Here is a 24,479-nt window from a genome sequence, read left to right as displayed (position 1 = left end):
CTCATGCTCCAACACTCGCTTCCTCTAATTAGGTAGCAGAATGTCACTGTTTAAGTGTGCGAAAGTAATGTGGTCTGAAACGAACATGAAGGGTCCCTGGGATGTGGTGATTCTCTGACCATCAGGTCAGTGGATATGTGTATTAGACTGGTTATCGGCAACCGAAACGAAACTGAGAAGCAAAAGTTTGCGGTATTATTTGTTATGCTACCACTGACTTTGGCTATATTAAACAAGCCAGTGAGACAAGGACGTTTTCAATTGGACATCATTCGAAGAGAGACATGCCAGTGTTGAAAGTCTATTCATGCTGGGGATGACGACTATTGACCTCAGGCACAGTTACTACAGCCTACTGTCCCTTGAATTAAGTCCTGTAGCTTAAGACCAGGACCCATGCATAAACTAGTGGCAGCTAAGCCTCCATGAATGACTGAATTGCTTTTTGTTCAATCCAAACCACAAGTGTTTACTAAATGAAACAGGCATGTTTGTTTCATAAAACATAATCAACAATGGGGGTGTGTGTAGGTACAGTAAAGACACATTTCAATCGAAGCTGCTGGAAAGAGAGACGGTGGATATGAAAGCTTTTCATGGCATCATGTCAGTTGCGATTGGCTAAAAGGCTGCCCGAAGCTGCTGTGAGTCACTGATGTAATAGAGGATGTTGTATCATGACATGTAAGATAGAGAACGAAACTGCAAGGTCAACGCTGCTAACATGAATCATTTCTTGTATGATTAACTGTCTCACGCTTTCCTTTACCTGTGAACAATACGTTTCAAATATGAATTCATGTCTCAGTCCCCACACCTTCAAGTCCTCACGTAAGTTTCCGTTTTGGGATATTTTGGCACTTACACAAAACAGTTGAACCGCAGTGAATAGTGAATACTAAGAAATGGGAGGATTTGCTTGCAAACCCCTATGGTTAATACTCACACACAGCTAAACTCATAAATCCCTGTGTCGACTCGGACAACTCTGACCCTGTTTTTTGGTGGTAAATCAGTTTCGAAGAAGTTGTTGACATATGAGTGACCATCCAAGGTACTATCACCGTGATACTCTCACTTCAAGGGTTGCAGGGATCAATACTTGTTGTGCATGGGGAATACAAATCCCATCCAAATTCATCCGAAAGCATATGAACGTTCAAAAAAGGGATCACTTTGGTGAGTTTAGTTACAAATGAAGTGCCTGGAGCTTGGCTGGATGTTCAGCGGCTCGTCACGAGCAAACCGCAGGGTGCAGTGTTCACACTTCCTCCTGGTGTCGTCAGGTACTGTGACGCGCACGCTGCCTCACATGCTAGTCATTAAACTGAGCTTCCATATCATGTCATATATTTTTGGAATCAAAGAGCTGAAGTCAATACCCGGGAGGGTGCCCTAAATAAACTCCATTTCTGTCAAATAAATAAATAAATCACACATTGGTGTCGTGGTGACGATTCTCACATCCAAACAAACCCATACAAACCCAATGGGGGCAGAAACCAATAAGTTGGTAATAACTCGTGTGGGACTATGGAACAGCCCTAACGAGTCTCTGTACGCTCAAGTTATGTCCCTGTCAGCAAACATGGTTCACTCCTCAATTCCCTTTTGAAATAAACTTTCAATCAAAATATTGGTGATGATCCTGTGGGTTGTACTGAGCAGTTAACATATTACTGTACAACGTACTGTACAGTATATCACTGTATTACACTGTTCCTAACCAGCCATATTCAATGACAGATACCCTAGGGGGATCCTAGTGGGTATAATATTGAAAGACAATTATTTTGGTTTCAGGTGGTTTCATTGGTTAGGGAATACCCGTCCTGTATTCAACTTCATCTGGATTTCTAAATGTCTGTCCTAAGCATTTAATTGCATACGAGTTTACTGTGCAATTGATTGCGTAATTATTTAAAAGTGATTGCTTCTACCAGTCATTAACAAACCCATGACTGTATTTGTGTCATATGGCATGACAAAGGATTCATCCTCCCCATCATCATCATCATCATCATCACGCTCATCATGACTGTGTCTATCATTATTGTCAACATTGCTAATTGGTTGCACAGTCAACAATAGTCTGTCTGGTCTTAATTACATTTAAACTGAATTGGCATAATAAAAACCCACTTAGAATGTGTCCCTCAATGTAATTTCAAGCATTCTACTGGAACTTAAATAGATTACCAACCACACAGGGAGGTATACCAACAATGAGTGATGAATAATGCAGGATGCTGCACGGCTGGTTGTTTAGCTGCCACTCTCTGCCCACACAATCTCCCTCCAGTAAATCCCACTGTAAGACAAGGTGTTTCGTCCTGAATGATGCATGACCCAACCACATATAATGTATACAAAGTCAGTATGTGTAGACCTCCCCTGTGGTTTCCCCTGAAGTCTTCAGGTGGAATAGGCAGGAAAAACAGACCTCAGGTAAAGCGATTTGTGAGTTGAAGGGACCCAAGGCGCCGTCACCGGTTCAGTCAACTGAACGTGAAATCATTGCAATGCAACAGACCCATGCATTGAACTCTGACACAGAAACCCGCATAATAAATAAGGGGGAAATGATCCAAACGGATGAAATATTTAATGAAAAGGTCCACTGTTTTTGATAGCTGTGAATTCAAGGTCAAACGCCTTGTTGAATATGTCAGTTGTGGATTCCATTAATCGCTACCTCTGAAATGAAATGTACTGCAGAAGTGTGTACATTACTGAGAAGAGTAACCATATACTGTATGTTTGCTGCAGCTCATATTAGACAACTGGCAGCTTTACAATGAAATCCAAGACAACCACAAAGACAAAGAAGTGAATTAATCAGGCAAAAAAGTGCAACCCTTGGGGGGCATACAACCATTGTTCCTCCAGTCAAACACGTCTCGTTGAAAACACCTTGTTTCCATGTACTATACCCCCCACCACAGTATCCTCTAATCTGAGACAGCTCCTTTGGCTATCTCTCTCTCTCTCTCTCTCTCTCTCTCTCTCTCTCTCTCTCTCTCTCTCTCTCTCTCTCTCTCTCTCTCTCTCTCTCTCTCTCTCTCTTCTCTCCCTCTCTCTGTCTGTCTCTCGCCGTTTGCTTTCATTACGTAACACAAACAGTCATTCCCCCAGGATGCAAATTTCCCATTTGGGGTTTGATGACTAATCCCGAGTGTAGACCAGGGGAGGGTTTAGAGGGCCAGAGAGCGACCCAGACTACCAGCCCCCCTCACCAGCACCGCAACACTGAGACATCCTGACATCCACATGGGCTCAGCCACTGGACATTCCTGAAAGGTTACTGTAACACCCTGTCACCTGTGTCACCCATGCCGCAGGGCCAGTGTGACAAAAACAAACACGTGGGGTCCGAACACGCCTGCACTTTATGGCTCGACGTCCACAACAGACTTAACACGGTCACGTGACTTATAGGCTATGACGTCACAAGTGGGAACGCTTCTCAAGTGAGTTGAAGCCTCTGTTTCTGTAACTCCAGAGGTTTTTCGTTTGTGGATCAGGCGTGGTCCATTCTCCTAACCTGGTGCCCTGAAGCCTCTTCAACCCTGCCTGTCTTATCCATCGCATATCAAGCCATTTCACTCCTACTTCCAGAATATTGACCCACCACCCATCAGTTCTGCTGCAGTTCCGCCCTTGGCGTTCCTTCCATGGAGATGCCAGGAAATAGATTCAGACAGCGTTCGCAGATGGAGAGTTAATGTCGTTTTAAAGCACTCAGGTTCAGACGAGAGATTATAAATGCCGTATAAACATATCGACAGACTTTCATCTCCTGACTCTCGGCTTAACAAAACGCCATCCAAAGACGCTAAGTCCATTCAATCAATGGCCTTTGTCCCCAAGTCGCATCGCAAGATATGAAAAGGAAACTATTTCCACAGAATAAGGAAATATCCCTTCATATCAACCGACGTACAGTGGAGATCATGTATTGTTTAACTGCCTCTGCGCTGTACAGTACGCTCGCTTCCCTAGTCCAGTGCGGTCTCTGTGTTTTCCACGACATTTCACAGTGATATCTTGATCTCCTGAGCGGCTGGAAGTGGAATGTGCTCTCTCCTAAAATGGAGGGCTCTGCATTCTAAGCACCTTCCTCTCCAATCAATAAGCTCCTCTTGACCTTTGTCTGCATCAATAATAGTATTTCAGGGTTTTTAGACAGGGATGAGAAGTTGAGCTCATCCTTACCTCACAGTGCCTCTCCCCCGGAACACACTGTTGGCGACGGCGCAGATCAAATCAACTCAACATTTATTTGTATAGCCCTTTTCACAAGCAATGTCACAGAGGGCTTCACACATGCCCATAGAACTGCCCCTCAACCAACCTAAGCCCTCAAGGAAGACAAGGAACAACTCCCAGAAAAACTCACTAGAGAAGAAAAAATGGAAGAAACCTTGGGAGGAGCAATTCAGCGAGGGATCCCCTCCTCCGGAGACGGTTGGTGAAAGAGAGGGGCTGAACACAGGCTTAACATAGTCATGCAGCAGGGAAGTGTCAATGGGTGTTGAAACACCAAAATCCAGTGTTCAACTTGGGTCAGTTGGTCAATGTCAGTATAGGCAGAGGTAGCCACAGGGCTGGGGATTGTGATCGGCGCAGCATCACAGGCCGGGGGGTGAGGAAAGGGACCAGATGTCAATAGGCATGGGATGACAATGGCAAGGAAGACAGACAAAAGAAAGAAAAGAAGAAAGAAAGCGACAGACAAAGATCGATTCCCAGCCGTGCCAACTGACGTTGTGTCCTTGGGCAAGCCACTTCACCCTACTTGCCTCGGGGGGAATGTCACTGTACTTTCTGTAAGTCGCTCTGGATAAGAGCATCTGCTAAATGACTAAATGTAAATGTAAAATAAGTGTCCAACAACGACTCCCTTTCTTCCATTCAGCCTCGCCACTTGTCCTCCACGGTGCTGGGTACACTGTTTGATTTGGATGCTGCCCGCGTCCCTTCCTCTGTGTGTTTAAGGATGAGTCATGGGAAGCTCCAGTAGCATGAGGTGCGTGACCTTCCCTCCAACGTTACAGACGCCGCCTCTCCAAATGGCAACCTGTTAATGTCAGCACACTTCCTCCAACACACACACACACATACAGGCACATGCACACACACACACACGCAATGAGGCAAATCCTGACTGACCCTAAAAGCCATCCGTGACCCAGCCTTACATCTGACCTTCTGCTCTCCTCCCCAGGCCAGGTAGCGGGTAACAGAGGCCCAGCAAACAGTCCATGGAGAGTGTGGATTCAAGCCCAACACCTGCAACAGTCTACTGGGGTCCAGTTCCGTATGCCTGTCTGTGTGTGAAGACAGCGCAGCACAGATGGGCGTCGGCCCAAGAAGGCATAACAACCTCGACACGCGTGGACAGATTTCCGGAACCAACGCCCTCTGGAGCCGTTGAGAATACCCAGCAATGTGTTTACATGATCCAGGCTAGTAAGGTCTAAACACAGAGGTCCATGGAGAGGACAACAAGTTAATAAGACCTTTACTTGGGCTCCAGTTCTGCAGTCACCCCCACAGGGAAACACAGCTGTACCTTCAATTGGTTTTAGCCGAAGCCCCAGCCCCTGCTAGGCTCATACGATTGGACATGTGGAGAAGAAAGCGATACTCCCGTCTGTGATCTGAAGAGGGTCTGGCAGATCTAGGAGACGGGAGATCAAAGTGGCGCTGCCCTCTACAGGCCCGGCCCCTTGCTGGTCAAGCGGGGTGAGCAGGTCAAACATCTCGTTGGTGTGGGGGATGGGCTTCAGGGCCAGGGCTGCCGAGACGCTCTAAGAGTTTGATCAAAGAAACATCGATGTTTTGATTTCTCATATCACAGCTGGAGAGGGCCTGATGGGAGATGTAGTAGGCACCGCACCACCCCTATGGTGCACTGTGAAGGTAATGATCCAGTGAAGATCTGAAGGCCCGGTCAAACACACATTCTCTGTGTTTACCCCCGCTTCAGCTGTGTGAATAACCACTTAGTAAAGATCCCTGAGCAAATGTGTACAGAGCGTTGAAGGTAAAATCCATCATTATCTAAAACAACATCCAAGGTGCTTCTAAAGGACTGCCATCCAGCCAACTAAAAGCACGTATCAGCCCCTTTGATTGGGAGGCTGAACATAAAATGCAAAATCTACCAAGGATAACTTTTAGTCAATCAGACAAACAGGATTTGAAGCAATGCCCATCAGATGGCAGTTCTGAACCCCAGTTGGGAGGGGGCAGGGGGGTGGGGGAGTGATGGAAGTCTGAGTGCCTGGTGCGTTGCTTTAGTCCCTTGCCTTGGTTACTCGGAGAAAAGTCTTTAATGTGGATGAGTGCATTCAAGTCTCAGAGCCAGGCCAGTTGTAGTGTGGAGGGTACAAGTGATTTGTGTGTGTGTGTGTGCGTGTGTGTGTGTGTGTGTGCGTGTGCGCGTGTGTGTGTGTGTGTCAAAAACTGTAATGCATGGAGAAAGCAAGGGGGGTGTTTATATGAGCAGCAATTGATCTATTTCTGATCCAATAACTATGTGCCCTGCATGGTAATCTGAAACACCACCACGACAAATCCAGAGATTTGGGGTGCTGGTATGGTATCATTATGGTACCACCATAATTGCTCACTGACAACATACAATTAGTAACTACTAACCACAATCCCTTCAAAGCAACAAGCCTGTCTGCAAACCCATTGGAGCAGAAGAATATCTCACAATGAAGACACCTGCAGCCAAAAGTTTATAAGCAATGCACTACTGAAAACATAACGATGTACTGTATGTTGTCCCAAATTCCATCGCAAGGGTTGATGGGGAGGGTGACCTTATCCTCCACATTGTGAGATTGTGTCCTTCACTGGCATGCAGTTCACAAAGCACATCACTAGGGGGTGCTCTTGCATGAAGTAAAACTTTGTCTGCACTCAAGAAGTTCCTCCAGAACTAGTATTTCCACCCAACTAGTGTTTCTAAAACTGTTAAGGATAATTCATGTATGTCTGAGTCTCATTAGCAAACAGGTTACCGACTCGTTATGTGTATCTCTTGAGTTGTGATCTCGTGATCTGTGTCATGCTGTAACGCTGCTGGAACGCTGTTGAGCCGTCTGGAAATGAATTCCAAAAACCTTTGAGAATTGAATGATAATTCATTGTTCATATATCAACGACGTTTAGATATGAAAAACATGAGCAATAACAAGAAATATGATTCACACTCTCAGTTGTTATTGGTTTGGTAAGTCTTATTTTAATTTCTGACTTAGCTGACCTCCTTCTCCAAACATTAAGAATCGGTTAAATGGCACCGCTGTGATCAATGAAAGGGACTATCCAGCGAATGTACTGAGCGTGGCATATTTGTGGTAAGGGGGTTCCCCAGGAGGGATAAGCAAGGCTACTGTTTAGGACCACAGATCACAATGCTCACTAATGATTAGGAGGGGGTGATAATTGAATACTTACCATATTGACTTCTGATACCATGTCTATGCTTGCTATGTCTATGTTCATCCCCACTCCCACCGGCGGACCTGCAAAAAACCAGAACGGACTAAAATAAAAAGCTGGTAAAATATGCGTTTCTGTTGTGTGCTAAAATGTATGAAAGGAGTCGAATATATACGACTTAAAATAGCTCTATTGTCTGCATCATGGCACAGTAGTAAACATTTATAAACTAATAATCAGCCAGATAACACGCTGAAGTGTAGCTTTGGATTTAGGTGCGCGCGGAATTCCCCAAAATGTAAATCGCGACGCACAATGGTGTTCATCTGAAGATCTCCCTAGAAGATTGTACAGCGTGCTAACAGACTACATTTAAACAGTTTGTAGTCTTTTGTTAACCATGCAGCACAAAGCACCAGATAGCTTTTAGACATTTATCCAACAAAATTGGCGCAGGTGGACAGAAATTACTCACATTGCCTTAAGCTTGTAGTCGGCTATAATACAGTTGCATTGTACTATGGCTGTATATGAAAAAAAAAGAAAAAAAACTGCCCTTGGTTTGTTGGAAAGTGGTCATAATCCCTGTTGTTTAACACATGTGGAACGAAGTGGCCCGATTAATCTATGAGGCTAGGCTACCTGGGAGAACCGATGGTTTGTGCCTTTTACTTTCCAAAACCTTGAGACCCAAGGATTCCTGCGATCAAACCAATTAAAGCAACAACTGTTTGTGTTATACGGCTGATGACAAAGCAGTCCATTACAGTTCGTGTTAGAAAATTATTTCAATTACCTCCGAAATCTGGCCTCAAGCGAATGTCATATCCTTTCAGCAGTCTATCAACTGTTTCCTTTACCAATGACATATTGCTAGGGTCATTGACACTAGAGAAAGAAGCAGAAAACATCTTAGATGTAAAGGTGTCTGATCTCAGTAGTATTTTAAGTGTTTTCTACAATGAGCAACACAGTCAGGTAAAGTGATGAGCGTCCACGCCGGCCACTTACCTTTGCGTACAGACCACGGCCACTATTAGGGGAAATGTCCAGACACCAAAGCATCTCATTTTTCTTATTCTCAACACCGCCATAGTTTTGATATGATTTTGAATTTCAGTGAAGGCAGACGAGAACCAACTTATTCTGGCCAGTGCAGTAATTCCAATGTGGGGCGCATGCGCATACTCTACCACAACATCAAGGAGCCGCGGCTGCTGATGCTGGTGGTGGTAGAGCAATTTCCCAGCCACAGAGGAAATTTAAAGGGGAAAGCGGAGCAAACAAGTTGGTGAGAGGCAAACGAAGGTCTCGTTCCATTCGTGGCATTAAAAAGTGTGAACCTTAACGTTCAAACCACAACATTTTTTATGACGTATTTAATTTGAGTATGTTTGGAGTAAAACGTAATTTGGCTATTTTGTATAAATATATTCTGGCATGAGCAAGAAGCAGAAACGTGTTATAAGCTTAGTCAAATATAGCCCAACATTTTCATGAAGACTTCTTTCCTTGGCCGTAATATGTGTGTGTGTGTGTGTGTGTGTGTGAGAGAGAGAAAGAGAGAGAGAGAGAGAGACAGAGAGAGAGAGAGAGAGAGAGAGAGAGAGAGAGAGAGAGAGAGAGAGAGAGAGAGAGGCAGGGAGAGAGAGGGGCAGGGAGAGAGAGATAGAAAGAGAGAGAGATCGTGTAAAGTAGTAGGAAGGATGCGCGTGGGTTCCTGTGAGGGTGTTTCGAGGTACAGCGAAAGAGCAACGAGCGAAGGCGAGTTTTATTACTCGTTTTCTCAAGACGAGTGCATCTTGAGAAACTGCAACCAACCACAGACCAGAAAACGAATTAATTCTAATACACCTGCTGCTATTTAATGAATCCCCATCTCTGTCTCCCAATGTATTTATCAATTGCACATCAACCATCCCACGCGTTTCCGCCTTTGATGACTTTGTGCGCAAACGCGCACAACTAATGAGTAAGTACATTTATGATGAGCGCATGAGCGAATTATGTTCACATAGGACATACAGAACCCACAGAGATGTGCTGTACAGTACATCCTACGCATCTCAAAGCCAACGCATGTCGATGTTCTGCCCACTTCCGAACAGGTCGTGAGCTACTGCATAAAAGTGAACACCCGTAGAGTGGGTCGTTGAACATTATACTTGGCAAAGGGCGGAGCGCAAGAGAGGTCTCTGGTGGACAGTAAAAATAACTGATAAATGAATGTTTTTCTTGTGCATTGACACACAAGCCTAGAGTGGAGCTCGTTCTCAAGTGAAACAAGTTTGTTTTGGGGAATCCCAAATACTTAATGCCTTTGTCGTGACATGTCTGCTTCATACTGTTGCTTACATTTTATTTTGTGGCATGTGGTTTGATCTGCCAATTGAAGGGATAGGATTTGTCATCACAACATTCACAAAAAGAGATTTTAACAGTTCACGTTTAATCTGCATAGCTTTACCATCCATCCATTCATCCATCCATATTGCCATCTTTCTATCCTTCCCTCCATCCCTTCACCCATCTACCGAGCTATTTGTTCATGCATAAATAAATAAATACGTACATTCCCTCTTTCACCCATTCATTAACTTAGATGCTGATTGCTTTTGCCCTGTGGACCCTGTGTCTACAGTGGCAGTTTAAGCAAGGCTTTTTTGATGTAGCACTCTTAAGAACTGACCTCAAATGTTCAACTGTTGATTTGGTTTATTCTACAGAGTGGCTTTTTAATGGTTTTCTTCCTCAAGGTCAGCCTTTCTCCATCTCAACACAGGAGGGTGAAGAGCTCTTGGATAATGATGAGCGACATTTTGCTCACTCTTCACAATGAAACGCATTTGCCCACTTTGTCCTGACATGATGTTAAAAAGGTGCTCTATGTATATACTGACTGCTGTCCGATGCAGCGGTGTTTGTGTGTGGTCAACTCTGTAAACCAGGGCTTGTTTGCTGGAATCCAGGGTCCTGATGAAGGGGTCTGTCTGGGCTGTGTGTGGATTGAATCTGTGAAAACAGATAACACATCACAGCTCATCATCTGCCATGACTTTGGCACTCGACAATGTTCTATTTGCCAGTAACAGAGTACAATTTGAAAAGTCATTTTTCTATCCATGTTGGGACTTACCATGTTGGGAAAATGTTTGGTCGGGCTCAATGCGGCAAGACACAAATGTGGTTATAGATAATGATTATAGTTAGATAAGGATATGAAAACAAGCAACTAAACTTGTATTCCAGAAACATCAAACATTCAAAGGTAACAAAAGTAGGACTAAGTATAGGCTTTACGTTATTGATCTTGTCTTCAAATCAATGAAAAAAGTTGTTTTAAAAAGCTTGCATAAAAAGCTTGCAAATAAGATCAACATTATTCCACATCAGGCTACAGTGTCACTGTAACAAGTGATGCAATCTCTTACAATCCTCTCCATTACTGTGATTTCATTCGATTTCAAAACTTAGGATGGCAAAGGCTTAGGAGGATAAACAAAAAAAAAAAAAAAAAAAAAATTGGCACTATCCTTAGAGAAGATGCACTATTTTTTTATAAGCTACCCTTACGTGTAACATATAACAAAGGTAGGAATCTCTCCATGTGTAATGTACTTTAATACATTATTTATACTGTATTTTATCAACAGTCTATTGTACACAAGTGGTTTAACTAAATTGTAGTTTGATTGTGCATACAGTACGTCTTCGATGGATAATCATTGAAGACTCAATACAGTTCACACTGTGGACACTGTTAAAAGTAAAGATGGACCTTTGATGATCAACGATAGGACCTGCGGCGAGAAGAAACCAGAGAGGCTGGCCAATGAAAGCAGACACACTTAGCTGTGCAGGTCCTGAGCACATACAGACACATGGAAATACAATGTTCAAGCCATATCACGTATATATAAATATCACTCGTATTGTCTCAGTTCAGAATGTTTTCCCAGTTCTGTCTGCTATACTGGACCCAGACTCAAATGGTCAAATTTCAGGAAACAAAATGTCTACGTTTCAATAATAATTCACTTGTATGTTACACCTCAACCATCTGCTACATGGCTTGTTTGTACCGTGTCTATGGTTGGTGTTTCTCAGGAACCAACGCTGTCTCCACAGAACACCTCGGATGTGCAGACAACAGAGACCACTGACTTCTTTGGCTTGCTGACCCTCTCACCCAACAGGGGGCGCCACCTGCGTCAGCTCAAGGTGACTGCGCCCTTCAGCACCAGCAGACGATGGACATGGATGCCAACCCTGTCAGAGGACTCGGGTGAGTGTCGGCTTTAGCCACAGTTGGGAGGAATTACCTGAGTTCTCCTGCCAAAAAACTGCCTTTTGGTTACTTGGCTTCCCTTCAAGGTTAGCATGTTATGACAGATGGTACTTTACTGTTGGTTCAGTATTTAGTTTATTGTTTTTGCCAGTGTTCCCTACGTACTCGCATTTGACTGAGATATATGAGTTATTTTCTTTTGCGTAACCTAGCATTGCGTGAGGGTTAGCTCTCTGGGCGCTGTTCCAGAGGTTCATTGTGGCTGATCTCATGGCTCTGCCCTCTGCCTGCTAAGATGAACACAGAGGAGCCCAGAACCACCGCTGCAGGCAGCCTTGCTGACTTTGACTTGACACCAAGTTTTTTTTTTGGTAACTAGGAGCGGTTACCATAGAGACTGTATTATATAGCTATTCCTACACCTGCTGTAGGAGGAGAATCATATTTATGGCTCTGCAGTGTGTCTACATGTTGTGTTAAGAGCAACACTGATGTACAATTTATGTCATTATGTAATGGATGGTGAAGTGTAGGTTCAGCTTTAACAGTTTTTTGAAGTTTTGATTTAAAGCAGATACACTTAAACAGAATTGAGCTCAGTTCTGTGTTGCCTGTGCGACCATTGGACTCTGTCCACGGTGCTGAAGTGAAAACGCTGTCCATGGTGCTGAAGTTTACACAGGCGTGTCGTCAGACATCAGTCTTTTAATCTGTTGTAGGATTCAAATCCAGAGGCACTAGAGGTTGATGTCAACTCAGTATAACGTGTCTGTGCGAGGGAGGAGGAGGAGAAGAGAGAGAAAAACCGAGAGAAAGAGAAGCGAGAGAGAGAAATAGAGAGAGAAAGAGAGACAGAAATAAATATTGTTCTGACATCCCAACTGACCACAAATTCCCGTAAACACCTAAAAAGTTTCGGGTGCATTTCTACCACTAATTAGTGTCACAACCAAAATCTTTCTCTATTGAAACATCACGATCTTCTTGAAAAGCAGATCTGTTACCATAGATACTGTATAATACAATTTGTTTCTACAGCATCCTCTGTAGGAGGTGGGTTATATTTATAGCAACACTGCATAATTACCAAATAGAGACACCCAACACAAAATACTTGGTGTTGGGTGATGAAATGCAGCATGGCCAGGACTTTCATTAGAGATTGCAGAAGTACATAGAACCCAGATGTGGACACGGGCAGCCTAAACATACATGGTGTAGGAGGTAAGTGGTAAGCCACTTGGAGGTAAGCCAGTCTCATACATTTGGTAGAGCACTGTATAAAAGTCATTTATTACTGTTACATTTGCATCTGTGTTCGGTCCCTAATCTGTGTGATTTGCTCAGAGAGACAGTCTTAATTGCAACACTCTAAACTGAATATAATGAACTTGCATGAAGGTCGGACATTAAACCACGTTCTCTCAAAGCAATTGGCAATAAGGACCTTTTTAACAGAGCCACTAAAATGCCTTTCAGAGGCTCTTTGTTCCGTTTGGCGCTTCCTGACGACCATTGCCAAAGCTCTCCGGAAGACCATCGGAGCTCGGCGTCCCTCACAACTGTCTCTGCCTCAGTGCACTCTGGGACACTCATCAGACCCATTTGTCTGTCGTTCAGCCGGGCCAGGCCATCACGCCTCAACCCCCCCGACACACACATGGGACCACACAGCCACGCGCCCCCCCCTCCCCTTTTCTCCTTAATGATGTGTGCTTGAAGCCCCTCTATTGACTGTATGTGAATGGGCCCCCTAATGGATGACATGCCTCATAAAAGGGGAGATGAATGATGCCTGTGCCCAATGTACGGTGCTTAAAGTTTGCTGCCATGGAGGTGGATTAGAGAGTAATGGCCGGGTCTGTGTCAGGGCGATGGTGGCATTACTGTATGTGGATGCCAAACAGCTTCCCGCCACTAGAATCGGCAATAAGCCCTTTTTCTAAGAGGACTCCTGGCTCATGGACGGACAGCCGTAAAGCTGAATAAATGACATCACGCTCTAATACTGTTATGTTTACTATGATGTCGATTCAACTGTTGCTTCGGACATAGCTACCATTATTAAGTATGCTGCTAGTGCTAAAACTATGTCTAGACATAGTACTAGTAGACTAAAGCAACATAATCGGTTTGGTAATCCCTATGTCGGACACAGGTACGGTATCAAGTAAAGGACTGATTCTATTAGATGTGTATTTGGTCGTTGTGTTCAAGATGGTCTTTGTGTATTGAGATCATTTATGTTTATTGTCTGCTCTTTATTGTCTGAAAAAAAAAAATATATATATATATTATATAAGATACATTTACAGTACAATACAACCAGGACTGTAATATTATGTTACATAACTACTTCAGAACTGTTTTGAGTTGTCATAAGAATATACTGTACATTAATCTTGGTCCAATGTATTATAGATTCACTAGATAATGTGACCAGACATAAAAGGAGGGTTTAAATCTGACTGTTCTCAACATTTGACTACAAAAAGTACTTCATCTGCAATTAAATGTCCCATATGTACTCTTAATGTAGATTGTAAACTGTTATCTGATTGAAGACAGCAGTCTTCTAGAGCACCGCACAACCAAATTAGCACTGAAGTAAAACAGAAGATGGGTTTTGTAAGAAAAAAAGGTTTAGCCACCAGTAGAAGAGTAGAGTGCGCTATGTCCCTCCCACTCTCCACCACCACCTCCGCAATCTGATTCACACCCGTTCACTTTTATCTACTACTACAGTATCATTTCTATTTGTTGACACATGCTGCAGTGTGTTTGGCTGGATGTAAAAAGTGTGTCAAAGCTAATGGAATAAGAAGAGTTAGTCGTGACCTGGGTCAGCATGCAATATGGACTAACTCTGTCTTTTACTTGGATAATAATTTAAATCTTCAGAGTTTTCACAAATAAATTGAAACCCTCTGGTTTAATCTGTTCCAGGATATTTGAGGCTTTTTCAAATCTCCAAACGAGTCTTTGCTAATTCCCGGTCAAAACTATCACTGGCTTTCTTTCTCCCATCTAATCTCCCATAATGCCTTATTCGATTATTGTCAATGCCCTTCGTCCCTGCTCTACAGTCTCTTACAGTAAAACTCTTTAGTTTTTCAACTGAGCGAGTCAGATGAGGCGCAACCGCACTGGTGAAGTCACAGTGGACTGGCGCAAATGCCTCGCGCTTCACACTAAGCCTTGTTGTGATCGGTTCTGAATATGCTTCTCAATCATGGAATATGCAAATTATAACAGTTGACCATAGATTTTTGGCTGTGGAGTTTTGGTGAGGTATGGCGGTCGTTCTCACTTGCTTATTTCTGTCCTGGTAAGTACATACAACTCTTTTTCTTCGACTTTTACGCATGTTATTGTTCGTTGGTGATCGATGTGATTTGTGAAACTGCGATTTTAACAAGTTTTATCAAGTGACGCACTGGTCGCATTCTGTATGTTCTTCATTTACAGTGTGAGCAATGTTTGGGGAACTCAAGCGCCACAGGCGAATATTTATTTGGATAACATAACACGCATATTGGATAGATTACTAGATGGATATGACAACAGGCTACGACCTGGATTTGGAGGTACAGTTACACATATCTATTTTCTTGTTTTAAGATGTGAAATCAAAAATCAGTAAAGTTTTAGTTCAAACAGTTTCGAGGCACACATTTTCTAGGTACTTACCTGTGTCCCATCTTGGAAAGTCTTTGTAATATATAATTGATTTCACCATGAACTATTTGCCCTCGAGTGCGTGCGTCTCAGCAATTAGATGAATCACTGACCACTCAGTCTTTCCAACAATGATCCAACCTGTTTGAGGCAAAATGATTGGAATTGTTCTGTAGAGCAATTTTCAACTCCAGCTCTATGGGTATTGCTAATCAGATGGAAAGCAACTATTAACAGTGAACATTGTAATAGAAATACGTATATCCAGTGTACATGTCTTGCTACCTTTTTGAGGAAGTATTTGTTTGTCGTTTCGTATCAAAAACGAAAATGTCATTTGTAGGTCCAGTCACAGAGGTCAAAACAGACATCTTTGTCACCAGCTTTGGTCCTGTCTCAGATGTTGAGATGGTATGTAATACACTTGCATAACACAGAACTCCAGAGCCATATATATATTGTTTATATAAATATTTATTTTAGTAGTCTACACAGTAAATGTGTGAAAGTACAGTATTATCACATGGGTGTGTGTGTGTGTGTGTGTGTGCACGGTGGGTGGGATTCACTACTGTATATGTCCACGGTTGCAAGTCATGTTCTTTCGACCAGCCTTCATTATTATGGCATTTGGGCAGGATGTCATTAGTCCAGCTTAGGGATTTTAATCTGGTTGACAATCCCTATCGGAGAGGGTTGGGGAGCGGCTGAGTGTTCTATTTCCCTACACACCATACAGCCTCCATGTAAAGCCACTTCCCTTACCATGTGGTATCTTAGTTGCTATTCTATAGGCAGGGAAAGATGAGGATTTTCAGGGAAGCAAAGCCATTAATTTGATCTAAAAGCATTCCAGGTTGAGTCATACAACCGCTACACAGTTACAAAATGTTCGAAACGAAGACCGTGTCGTCCATGACATACACAAACACATCAACCATTTCAACCAATGATTGCACCAAATGAATTTGCTTTGGACAATGACCATGAAGCATATTTAGCTCAACTGTGAGTCAAATTCTGAAAATGTGACCACGCATGCCCTCGGAATTGATTTCCCCCAAACTGGCATCTCACAGGAGTACACGATGGATGTCTTTTTCCGTCAAACGTGGATCGACGAGCGGCTGAAATTCGAAGGCCCCATTGAGATCCTGCGGCTGAACAACCTCATGGTCAGCAAGATCTGGACGCCGGACACTTTCTTCCGGAATGGCAAGCGTTCCATCTCTCACAACATGACCACTCCCAACAAGCTGTTTCGCATCATGCAGAATGGAACCATCCTCTACACCATGAGGTATGACTGAGCTACACTGAGCACGCTCGAAGCTGCCCAGGACCTGAGCGCTACAGCCTTGGGCTGTACAGGGAGCTATTATAAACACTGACATGAAAGCATATGTTCTTAAAGGGATGGCATGATGGCCTACTTGAGCGCTTAACAACAAGAGTGAAGGCAATACTGGTGTATTAGCATGACATGGAGTGGGGGGGGGGGACTGCATTTACATCAACATATATCTACCTGAATACGCTTTGTTTCTGCTGTAATATTTGGTCAAATTCATGATTTCATCCCAGACTGACCATCAACGCAGAGTGTCCAATGCGACTGATGAATTTCCCCATGGATGGTCACGCCTGCCCGCTGAAGTTTGGAAGCTGTAAGTTGTTTTTCCGATAAGCCCCGGTCAGACAGATGGTTACGGGATAGCGATTACAGACTTGACCATGTCTATCTCCGCCCCTGCTGTCCAGATGCTTACCCCATGAGTGAGATTGTCTACACGTGGAAGAAGGGCCCGCTGTTTTCTGTGGAGGTCCCCCAGGAGTCGTCGAGTTTACTGCAGTACGACCTGATAGGTCAGACAGTGTCCAGCGAGAGGTTAAAATCCAACACAGGTAAGAGAGATGGGTCGTCTCGTGGCTGTTGTAGCATTGGACTCAGACCTGGCCACACAGCTATGCAGAAAAACCACACAGCTTTAGGATCTGTCTAACTCAATCATCGTATGAAAGACACTGTTGTCCTACAAAAAAAAGGATGCCTGCGTGCGCATGGACTGGATGTGGGTCCACGTCTTTATTGAAATAGCTTCAATTGTAAACTCTTTGTGTCTGTCTCTCTGTCTCTGTCTCTGTCTCTGTCTCTGTCTCTGTCTCTCTCTGTCTCTGTCTCTCTCTCTCTCTCTCTCTCTCTCTCTCTCTCTCTCTCTCTCTCTCTCTCTCTCTCTCTCTCTCTTTCTTTCTCTCTCTGTTTTTCCTACATGAACTGAATGGTGCACATTGATGAGTATTTATTTGACGTGTTCAGTTTGCAGCATTGCATGTGTGTCACTCTCATCCAGTACGTGCCATATGTCCTGGAACAGTTTGCGGTTTCTGTGATATCTGTTCACATGAATCATGTTGCATGTGAGATTCTGTGAAAATGCCAATGTGTCGACTCGACGGCGGAAACAAAGTTCCATTTTTTGTTTCCTGACAGGTGAATACGTTATTATGACGGTTCACTTCCACCTGCAACGGAAGATGGGCTTTTTCCTGATCCAGACGTACATCCCCTGTATCATGACTGTCATCCTTGCCCAGGTCTCTTTTTGGATCAATAAGGAATCGGTTCCTGCTCGAACTGTATTCGGTAGGCCTCTTCTGATATCCTCACACCTCACGCCATCCTTCTACGTCCCTCCCATCCATGTTCACATCTCACAATGTCAAACCAAGGGTCCTGACATAAGATAAAGAACATTGGGCTGGGATTATACTCGTTCCGACTCCAAGCTGGATGTAGCAGTTTGCCACCCACAGCATGTCTTTCCATGTCGTGTCTTTGTGTGACAAGGCAGGGAAAGTTTCTGCCCCTCGTCCTTAAGTGGTGTTTCTTGGCAGAACTCGCTGGAAGGTTTTCAGCTATGTGTGGAGTGCCCGACTTGGTGGAGCGTTGTTAGCACAGAACAAAGTCACAGCCACAACAGCTTGTACCTAACTCATTATCTCCATATCCTCCACCTTGGCCAAGTACAGTTCATTGTAAAGAACTCCTGTTCTGAAATTGGTCATACCAGGAAGGCAGAGGGGGAGTCTGTTTACTTGGAGAGTTGCCGAGCAGTCGCAGGTTCCGCTAGTTCATGTTACATCACGCTACAGTTACCACACATTGCTCTCTCTCTCGCCCGGGGAGTTTGGAGCTCTTAAGTTCCCATTGCCTTCCTTTTTGATTTTTCTATTTCCAATTTAGTCTCAGTAACATTTTTGCCAAGCTGGAGCTGCTGCCCTTTGTAGATTATGGCTCTCCTCTCATTCCCTCTCCTCTCCTCTCCTCCATCCCCTCTCTCCCCTCCTTCCCTCTCCTCCACACCCCTTTCCTCTCTTCACTCCCCATCTATCTTCTCTTTGGTAGGCTATCAGAGTTCTGACAAGACCCCTCCACTCTTAGGGAAGAAGAGCTACCAATCATTAACGTGTGTTGCAACTTTGCAGGCCCCACGCGGTACGCACATCTGTGAATCCTCATTAACCTCACACATCCTGCTGTTTTCATTCTGCATGGTGAAGGGGATAAAAAAGACAGAGAGAGAGTCGATGTGTTGGTGTTTGGTGCGGTGGTGTCTTAACTGCTGGTTTGTTCTTTCGATTTCACCCAAAATATACAAGGATGTAGAGGTTTTATCTTCATGCTTTACACAGTTTGTTTCCGTTCCCAAAGTTACCCTAAATTGCTTCCGTAAGTCGAATGTATTTGATGTCGGCACTGGTTGAACACCAGAAACAGTGATAGGAGACACAGTAAGCTACAAGATAGATACCGAGGCGTAAATGCCCTGACGGGTACACTGATGGAAGACAGAGGGAGGACAGACGCAGTGGAGGAGCAAAGAGGGAAGAGAGGACGGAAGTGGAGTGAGACAGAGGCTGATCAAAGCACATTAGCCATTGTCGTGGTGCTACAGCAGCTCTGCCCGCTCCACTAAGAGCTCAAAGTCCCCTGAGCGCAGTGCTCACAGACTTAATTGAGTGGGGCCTAATTTGTGCCTCGCTTCTTTTTTGTTGTTGCCTTTTTAAAAGCACACAAATGCCTCAGGCTCTTCATTTCTCCCTTTCTCCAGCTTTCTCCTCCACTTCCGCTTCCCCTCCGCCTCCCACCCTCGCTTTCTTTGACCTCCTCCATTTTCCTGACACACTTTCACGTCCATCCCCCCCTCCCACACTGCAATCAGTTAACAAGTGGCTGAGTAAGACAGGCAGCGTCGACAGGCAGAGGGACAGTCTTGTTACTGTAATGGGGGAGTTGGTGGAAGCAGAGTTGAGATGCTGAAAAACATTATTACATCCACTTAGCCACTACAAGTTACTCCCCCCCTCACACTAATGATAAGAGCACAGACCACAGTGGCCTGTTGGTCCATTTCTTCTATTTTAGCCGAGCGAGAGCAATCTCACTGGACCCGTCTCCACTGTTGTTAATGGCCCATTACACAGCAAGTCGAATGGCTGAATTAATAGCTTTTGTAAGGGGCTCGGTACAGGATTGTCACTGGTTCATTCTGCCTTTTCAGAAAACGCTGACTGTAACACACTCTCTTTTAATAAGAGAGTATTGCAAGTGTCGCACACTGTTTCTGCATGTGTTTGCGATGGGGTCTTATGGATGGTGCTTGATTAGGGGAGACCAGGAGTGGTTGTGACATGGGTTAGCTGAAAGTGAAGTGTTCAATACCCGGTCTCCCTTATGACATTTGCTTAGGCCGAAGCAAGACGGGATCCAGGCAAAGATCCCATGATTTCCTACAGTGGCGGGTGAGAAATGCGTTCTGAAACGACGGAACTCGTTATGTGTGGTCGGGACTCGCAACGGCTCCGGCATCTGTTCCAAGTAAACGCCCGTCCCGCGTGAAGCCTCCAAGTGTGTGTGTGGCTTCCTCTTTCACTCCCCTCCCCTTCATCATCATCATTCTCTCCTGTCCCTGATTATTCACAGTGCTCCGCTCATCCATCCTCACGCCCCCGAGAGTAAACTAGACTGCTCATCCCGGCGCACATCCCATTCATCATCGCCGCTGTCTTCCCCATGCATGTTGGCCCACGGATGTCCATCAGCGATGGGGTTCACCTGGGTGATGTTGAGACTGGTATGACATCCTCCATCCACCTCCTTTCCCCTCTCTTCACCAGCTTCTGTCCTGTGTAGGAAGTTTAGATGCGAGGTGATTAACCATTGATATCTATTCTACTTTCTATGTATTCTTCTGTGTAGGGACGCGTGCAAGATATTTCTCTCAGTTTGTCATCGTTGGCAAGCAACGCATTTATCACTTGCTCATCAGCAAACTCTTTATAGGCTAGGAGACTCTCACATGACCTAATGCCCCCATTGTTGATACTTCCCAAATTATGATGTTAAGCTGCAGATTACATAAATCATCAAGAATGCTAATTGTTCTCCCCCTTTGGCAAATTATGTGGGCGTCAATATGCATCTAAATAAAAGATTTAGCATAGATAATAGACAAAGATAGATAAATAGATAAAGATAAAGCATTTAAAATCATGTTCTATTGAAATGTACCTGTTTAGCATCTCATTGATTATGTTGCACGAGACAAATTGACAATGCCCATGAATGAACCAGACGTGAATTACTGACACAATATGTTTTTTGAATTAAATTAATACGAGCCTGAGCTTTCTAAATGAAGATTTTCAAAGTTGAAAATGTGTCTCCGCCCACTCAAAAGTTTTGTGCTTACTTGTGAAAGGGCTTTGGCAGAAATACTTGGAAATGCATGATCTGATTTGACCTATTGGGTTCACCAGAAACCATTCCAGGCCAACTGACATGCCTGAACAGAGCCTTAACCATTTACCCTAAAGCTATCCAATGACATGCAAGCCAGTATCACATTAAACTGCCAGTGACTGAGCAACAACCTACCATTTGTTATTCCCAGTGAACCATGTAAAATACCCCACCCACCAAATGAAAGGGTTAGCGGTCGTTGTCTTTTAGGAAGACAGATCAGCGAACCTTTGGTAGGGGGGATAGTGAGACCCACACTAGGAATAGTCCGAGCAACGATGCAAAAATGATGTGATCGCACAATAGCAACAAAGAAATCGAGGAAGAATCATTACCACAGAATACTTGAAGAAATATCAAAATAGTGCCAGATCTCGTGGTTTTCTCTCACTAACCGATATACAACCTGTACGTTTGCATGACGTCAACACACAGGCATAACCACGGTGCTGACCATGACCACGCTGAGCATCAGCGCCCGGCACTCTCTACCCAAAGTCTCCTACGCCACGGCCATGGACTGGTTCATCGCCGTGTGCTTCGCCTTCGTGTTCTCCGCCCTCATCGAGTTTGCGGCCGTCAACTACTTCTCCACGCTGCAGGCCAATCGGGAGCTGCGCAAGGCGGCGGCCATGAAAGCCGCCGCCCAGGAAGCGGCTTCCGGGGGGAGCGACGGGGACGTTACCTCGGTAATCTTACATCGCACACACACACACATATACTCCCGCACACGTACACGCACAAAACAGAAATACATAGGCACACGCACACCCGTACATACCCGGACATACCCGCGCGCGCCACACACATACACACACACACACACACACTAGACAGTCTAGACACCCAGGCCACAAGCTGATCCGGAGACACACAGTGTTCAGCTTCTCTTTCACCGGCCTCCCGTGTCGGGCCCCCCCGCCCTCCCACCCCCCCCCCCCCCCCGCCCTCCCACCCCCCCCCCCCCCCCCCACGCTTCTCAGTGTGGGAGAAGAAGAGCGTTTTGACGTGGGGAGACAGCCAGTGGGTCCGTGAACGACGTTGCTGCGGATTATGTAAGCGGAATAGATTAAGGGAATATCCGGGCAGATCATTGCAGGCTCACGAGAAGGCTCGGAGCCGGGGAGGGAGGGAGGGCTGGAGGGAGGGAGGGCTGGAGGGAGGGAGGGCTGGAGGGAGGGAGGGCTGGAGGGAGGGAGGGAGAGAAAGAAAGGGCACAGAGGGGATGGCTTTGAAGGCTCTGACAGAGAGTCTGCAATTTCGAGGAGGGTAGTACCAAACCCTCAACATGTTGTGGGAGGATAGGCTGTGCTCTACCTAGAGAGGTGAATCTCACCATACCATCTGCTGTCAACAGCACAGATCACTTCACCGTTCGCCAGTTCAAACACTGCCAAATATGTGGATCCCCCAGGTCATTGTCTCAGGTATTGCTCAGTGGTGGAAATCTGACTGTAGATAATGAATTCGCAGGTTCTAATCCCACTCGATTGTCTGCTAAATGAACACGGTATTGTTATAAGGATTTGCTTAGGTGAGAGCCTGTTTGGCCTTCGGTAGAATGATATTGAGATGCTGCTGAAAACACGAGTTTAAACCTGTTTGTTTATTGAGCTGTATACCAGAAGGTGCAAATTGGATTCCACCTGCTGTCGCGATCAAGCCAAACACAAGCTCAAACTGATTGCACAACCTGCGTATTCTCAAAATCTGTGCCTTACTGTAAATCCAGTATCCCTCTTCCCAAGCCAAAACAATATAGTACAGTATCCAGCCTGCTACTGCTCTTGTTTGTTTGGAAAGACAGTATGCTGAAATGTAGAGCAGCACAAAATAGGCTTGGCTGATTCTTTTGGGATTTGGCCAAGAAGAAGCCAAGCCTGTTGTCATTTTTCAAAAATAGCCACTGAATTACAGTGTTGTGTGAGCCACACGCTCGCTGTGTGATTTCTCACCTCCGGAGGAACCATGGCGCAGTTCGGCAGCTGACATTTGCCGCTCCAACCTGGTGCTGGGAAGAGAGCCAGTTCAGCCTGCGCGTGCGAACTCCCTGTAAACACACACAGGCCCGCGCTCACACACACACACACACACACTCCAACATACGTACACATAATTGTAAATGCGCATACAGTGGTACACATCATCGACGAAAGGAGTCGATTCGACCTATCTCTGCGTTCAGTCCTTGCGCTAACACCTCTCTTCATCAACCCCATCTCTCCCTCTCTCTCTCTAATCCCCCCTCCCCCGCACGCGTGCGGTCGCCCAGATGGATCCGAGCAGCGTGCTGAAGAAGAGGATGAACTCGGCCCCTCTGTTCGAGCGGCCGGCCAAGACGTTCCCCAACCCGCCGGTGAACGCCCAGGCCTTCCTCCAGCAAGGCTCGGCGGTGCCGGACAACAACGTCCTGACGGGCACCAGCATCATCGACAAGTACTCCCGCATCCTCTTCCCCCTGTCGTTCGGGGCCTTCAACCTGGTCTACTGGATCGTCTATCTCACCAAGGACACCATGGAGCTCTCCAGGTGAATGCGGGAGAGGGTGGAGGTAAAGAGCTGGAGGCGGTGGTCGCGATGGCCGGCGGCGGTGATGTGGATGGTGGTCGTGCGATTGATAGTGGTGAGGATGGTAGTGACGGTGGTGATGGTGATAGGGATGGCAATGGTGATAGTGAGGATCACGATGCAGATGATGGCAAACACTATAATTGTCGACTTTGCACGGTAACGAGACATTCAGCATTGCAACGAAAATCGAAACTGGGCAATGTCAGTAATTGGCAAACGGATGCGGTTTCACAATTCGAGCGACACAGATGTCACGTCGGCACGACAGGCACACGTGATGGAGAGACACGACCACAGCAGAACAAAAGAGAGGGAAGCGTGAGCGCGTGCGGCGGTGGCGACGGCGTCCTCCACACTTGACACGTAGTTCATCCTCGCACACCACCATCAGCCTAGTGCTTCAAGTAACCCCACAAACGCACACACACACACACCCTTCCATCCACCCTCCCTTCCCCCCACGGACACACAGACGCACGCTCTCTGTGCTGCTTCGGAAAAAGAAAAGATACCCACCGTGGCATCGCGTGTTTGGCCGATGAGGAAGCGAGAGTCTCTTTCTTTCCCCTCGTGGAGCTTGACGCCTGGAAGATGGTGAATTATGCAGCAGTCGCACACCCAAAAAGCCTCCATGTAGTTCCTGTGCTAATTAATAACTCTGCAGCGGTTCCGGTTGCG

At 45.3% G+C, this 24,479-nt stretch overlaps 2 protein-coding genes across 6 annotated transcripts in view; one reads left to right on the top strand and one right to left on the bottom strand.

Moving 5' to 3' along the window:
- Positions 1-8,555, bottom strand: part of gabrb2b (gamma-aminobutyric acid type A receptor subunit beta2b) — a 40,089-nt gene extending 31,534 nt beyond the window's left edge. For 2 of the 5 annotated variants that reach the window (XM_084697997.1, XM_084697998.1), the window contains exons 1-3: positions 8,473-8,543; positions 8,258-8,349; positions 7,477-7,544 (exon numbers count right to left, since the gene is read on the bottom strand). In XM_084697997.1, the coding sequence (XP_084554123.1) occupies positions 7,477-7,544; positions 8,258-8,349; positions 8,473-8,531 (219 nt within the window). In that variant the 5' untranslated portion in view covers positions 8,532-8,543. Of the gene's footprint in view, positions 1-7,476; positions 7,545-8,257; positions 8,373-8,472 lie in introns of all 5 variants that reach the window. The other 3 variants (XM_084697995.1, XM_084697996.1, XM_084697994.1) reach the window with 3 other exon arrangements.
- A 6,487-nt stretch (positions 8,556-15,042) lies between these two features.
- Positions 15,043-23,763, top strand: gabra6b (gamma-aminobutyric acid type A receptor subunit alpha6b). The gene is made up of 9 exons (XM_084698753.1): positions 15,043-15,077; positions 15,218-15,336; positions 15,771-15,838; positions 16,507-16,727; positions 17,012-17,094; positions 17,189-17,332; positions 17,919-18,071; positions 21,666-21,919; positions 23,503-23,763. Exons 1-9 carry the CDS (start codon positions 15,043-15,045, stop codon positions 23,761-23,763), a joined length of 1,338 nt encoding a protein of 445 aa, XP_084554879.1.
- The last annotated feature ends 716 nt before the right edge of the window (positions 23,764-24,479 follow it).

Source organism: Hypomesus nipponensis, chromosome 5 (assembly GCF_054491055.1).
Source record: "Hypomesus nipponensis isolate SF chromosome 5, ASM5449105v1, whole genome shotgun sequence".
Lineage (NCBI taxonomy): Eukaryota > Metazoa > Chordata > Actinopteri > Osmeriformes > Osmeridae > Hypomesus > Hypomesus nipponensis.
Note: the sequence above shows the minus strand (reverse complement) of the source record. Positions and strands in the feature narration are given on the sequence as shown.

Coding starts and splice junctions, on each gene's coding strand:
- gabra6b (XM_084698753.1), top strand. CDS start 15,043: ATGGCGGTCGTTCTCACTTGCTTATTTCTGTCCTG. Junction 15,337..15,770: donor GCTACGACCTGGATTTGGAG/GTACAGTTACAC, acceptor TGTCATTTGTAG/GTCCAGTCACAGAGGTCAAA. Junction 16,728..17,011: donor ACCATCCTCTACACCATGAG/GTATGACTGAGC, acceptor ATTTCATCCCAG/ACTGACCATCAACGCAGAGT.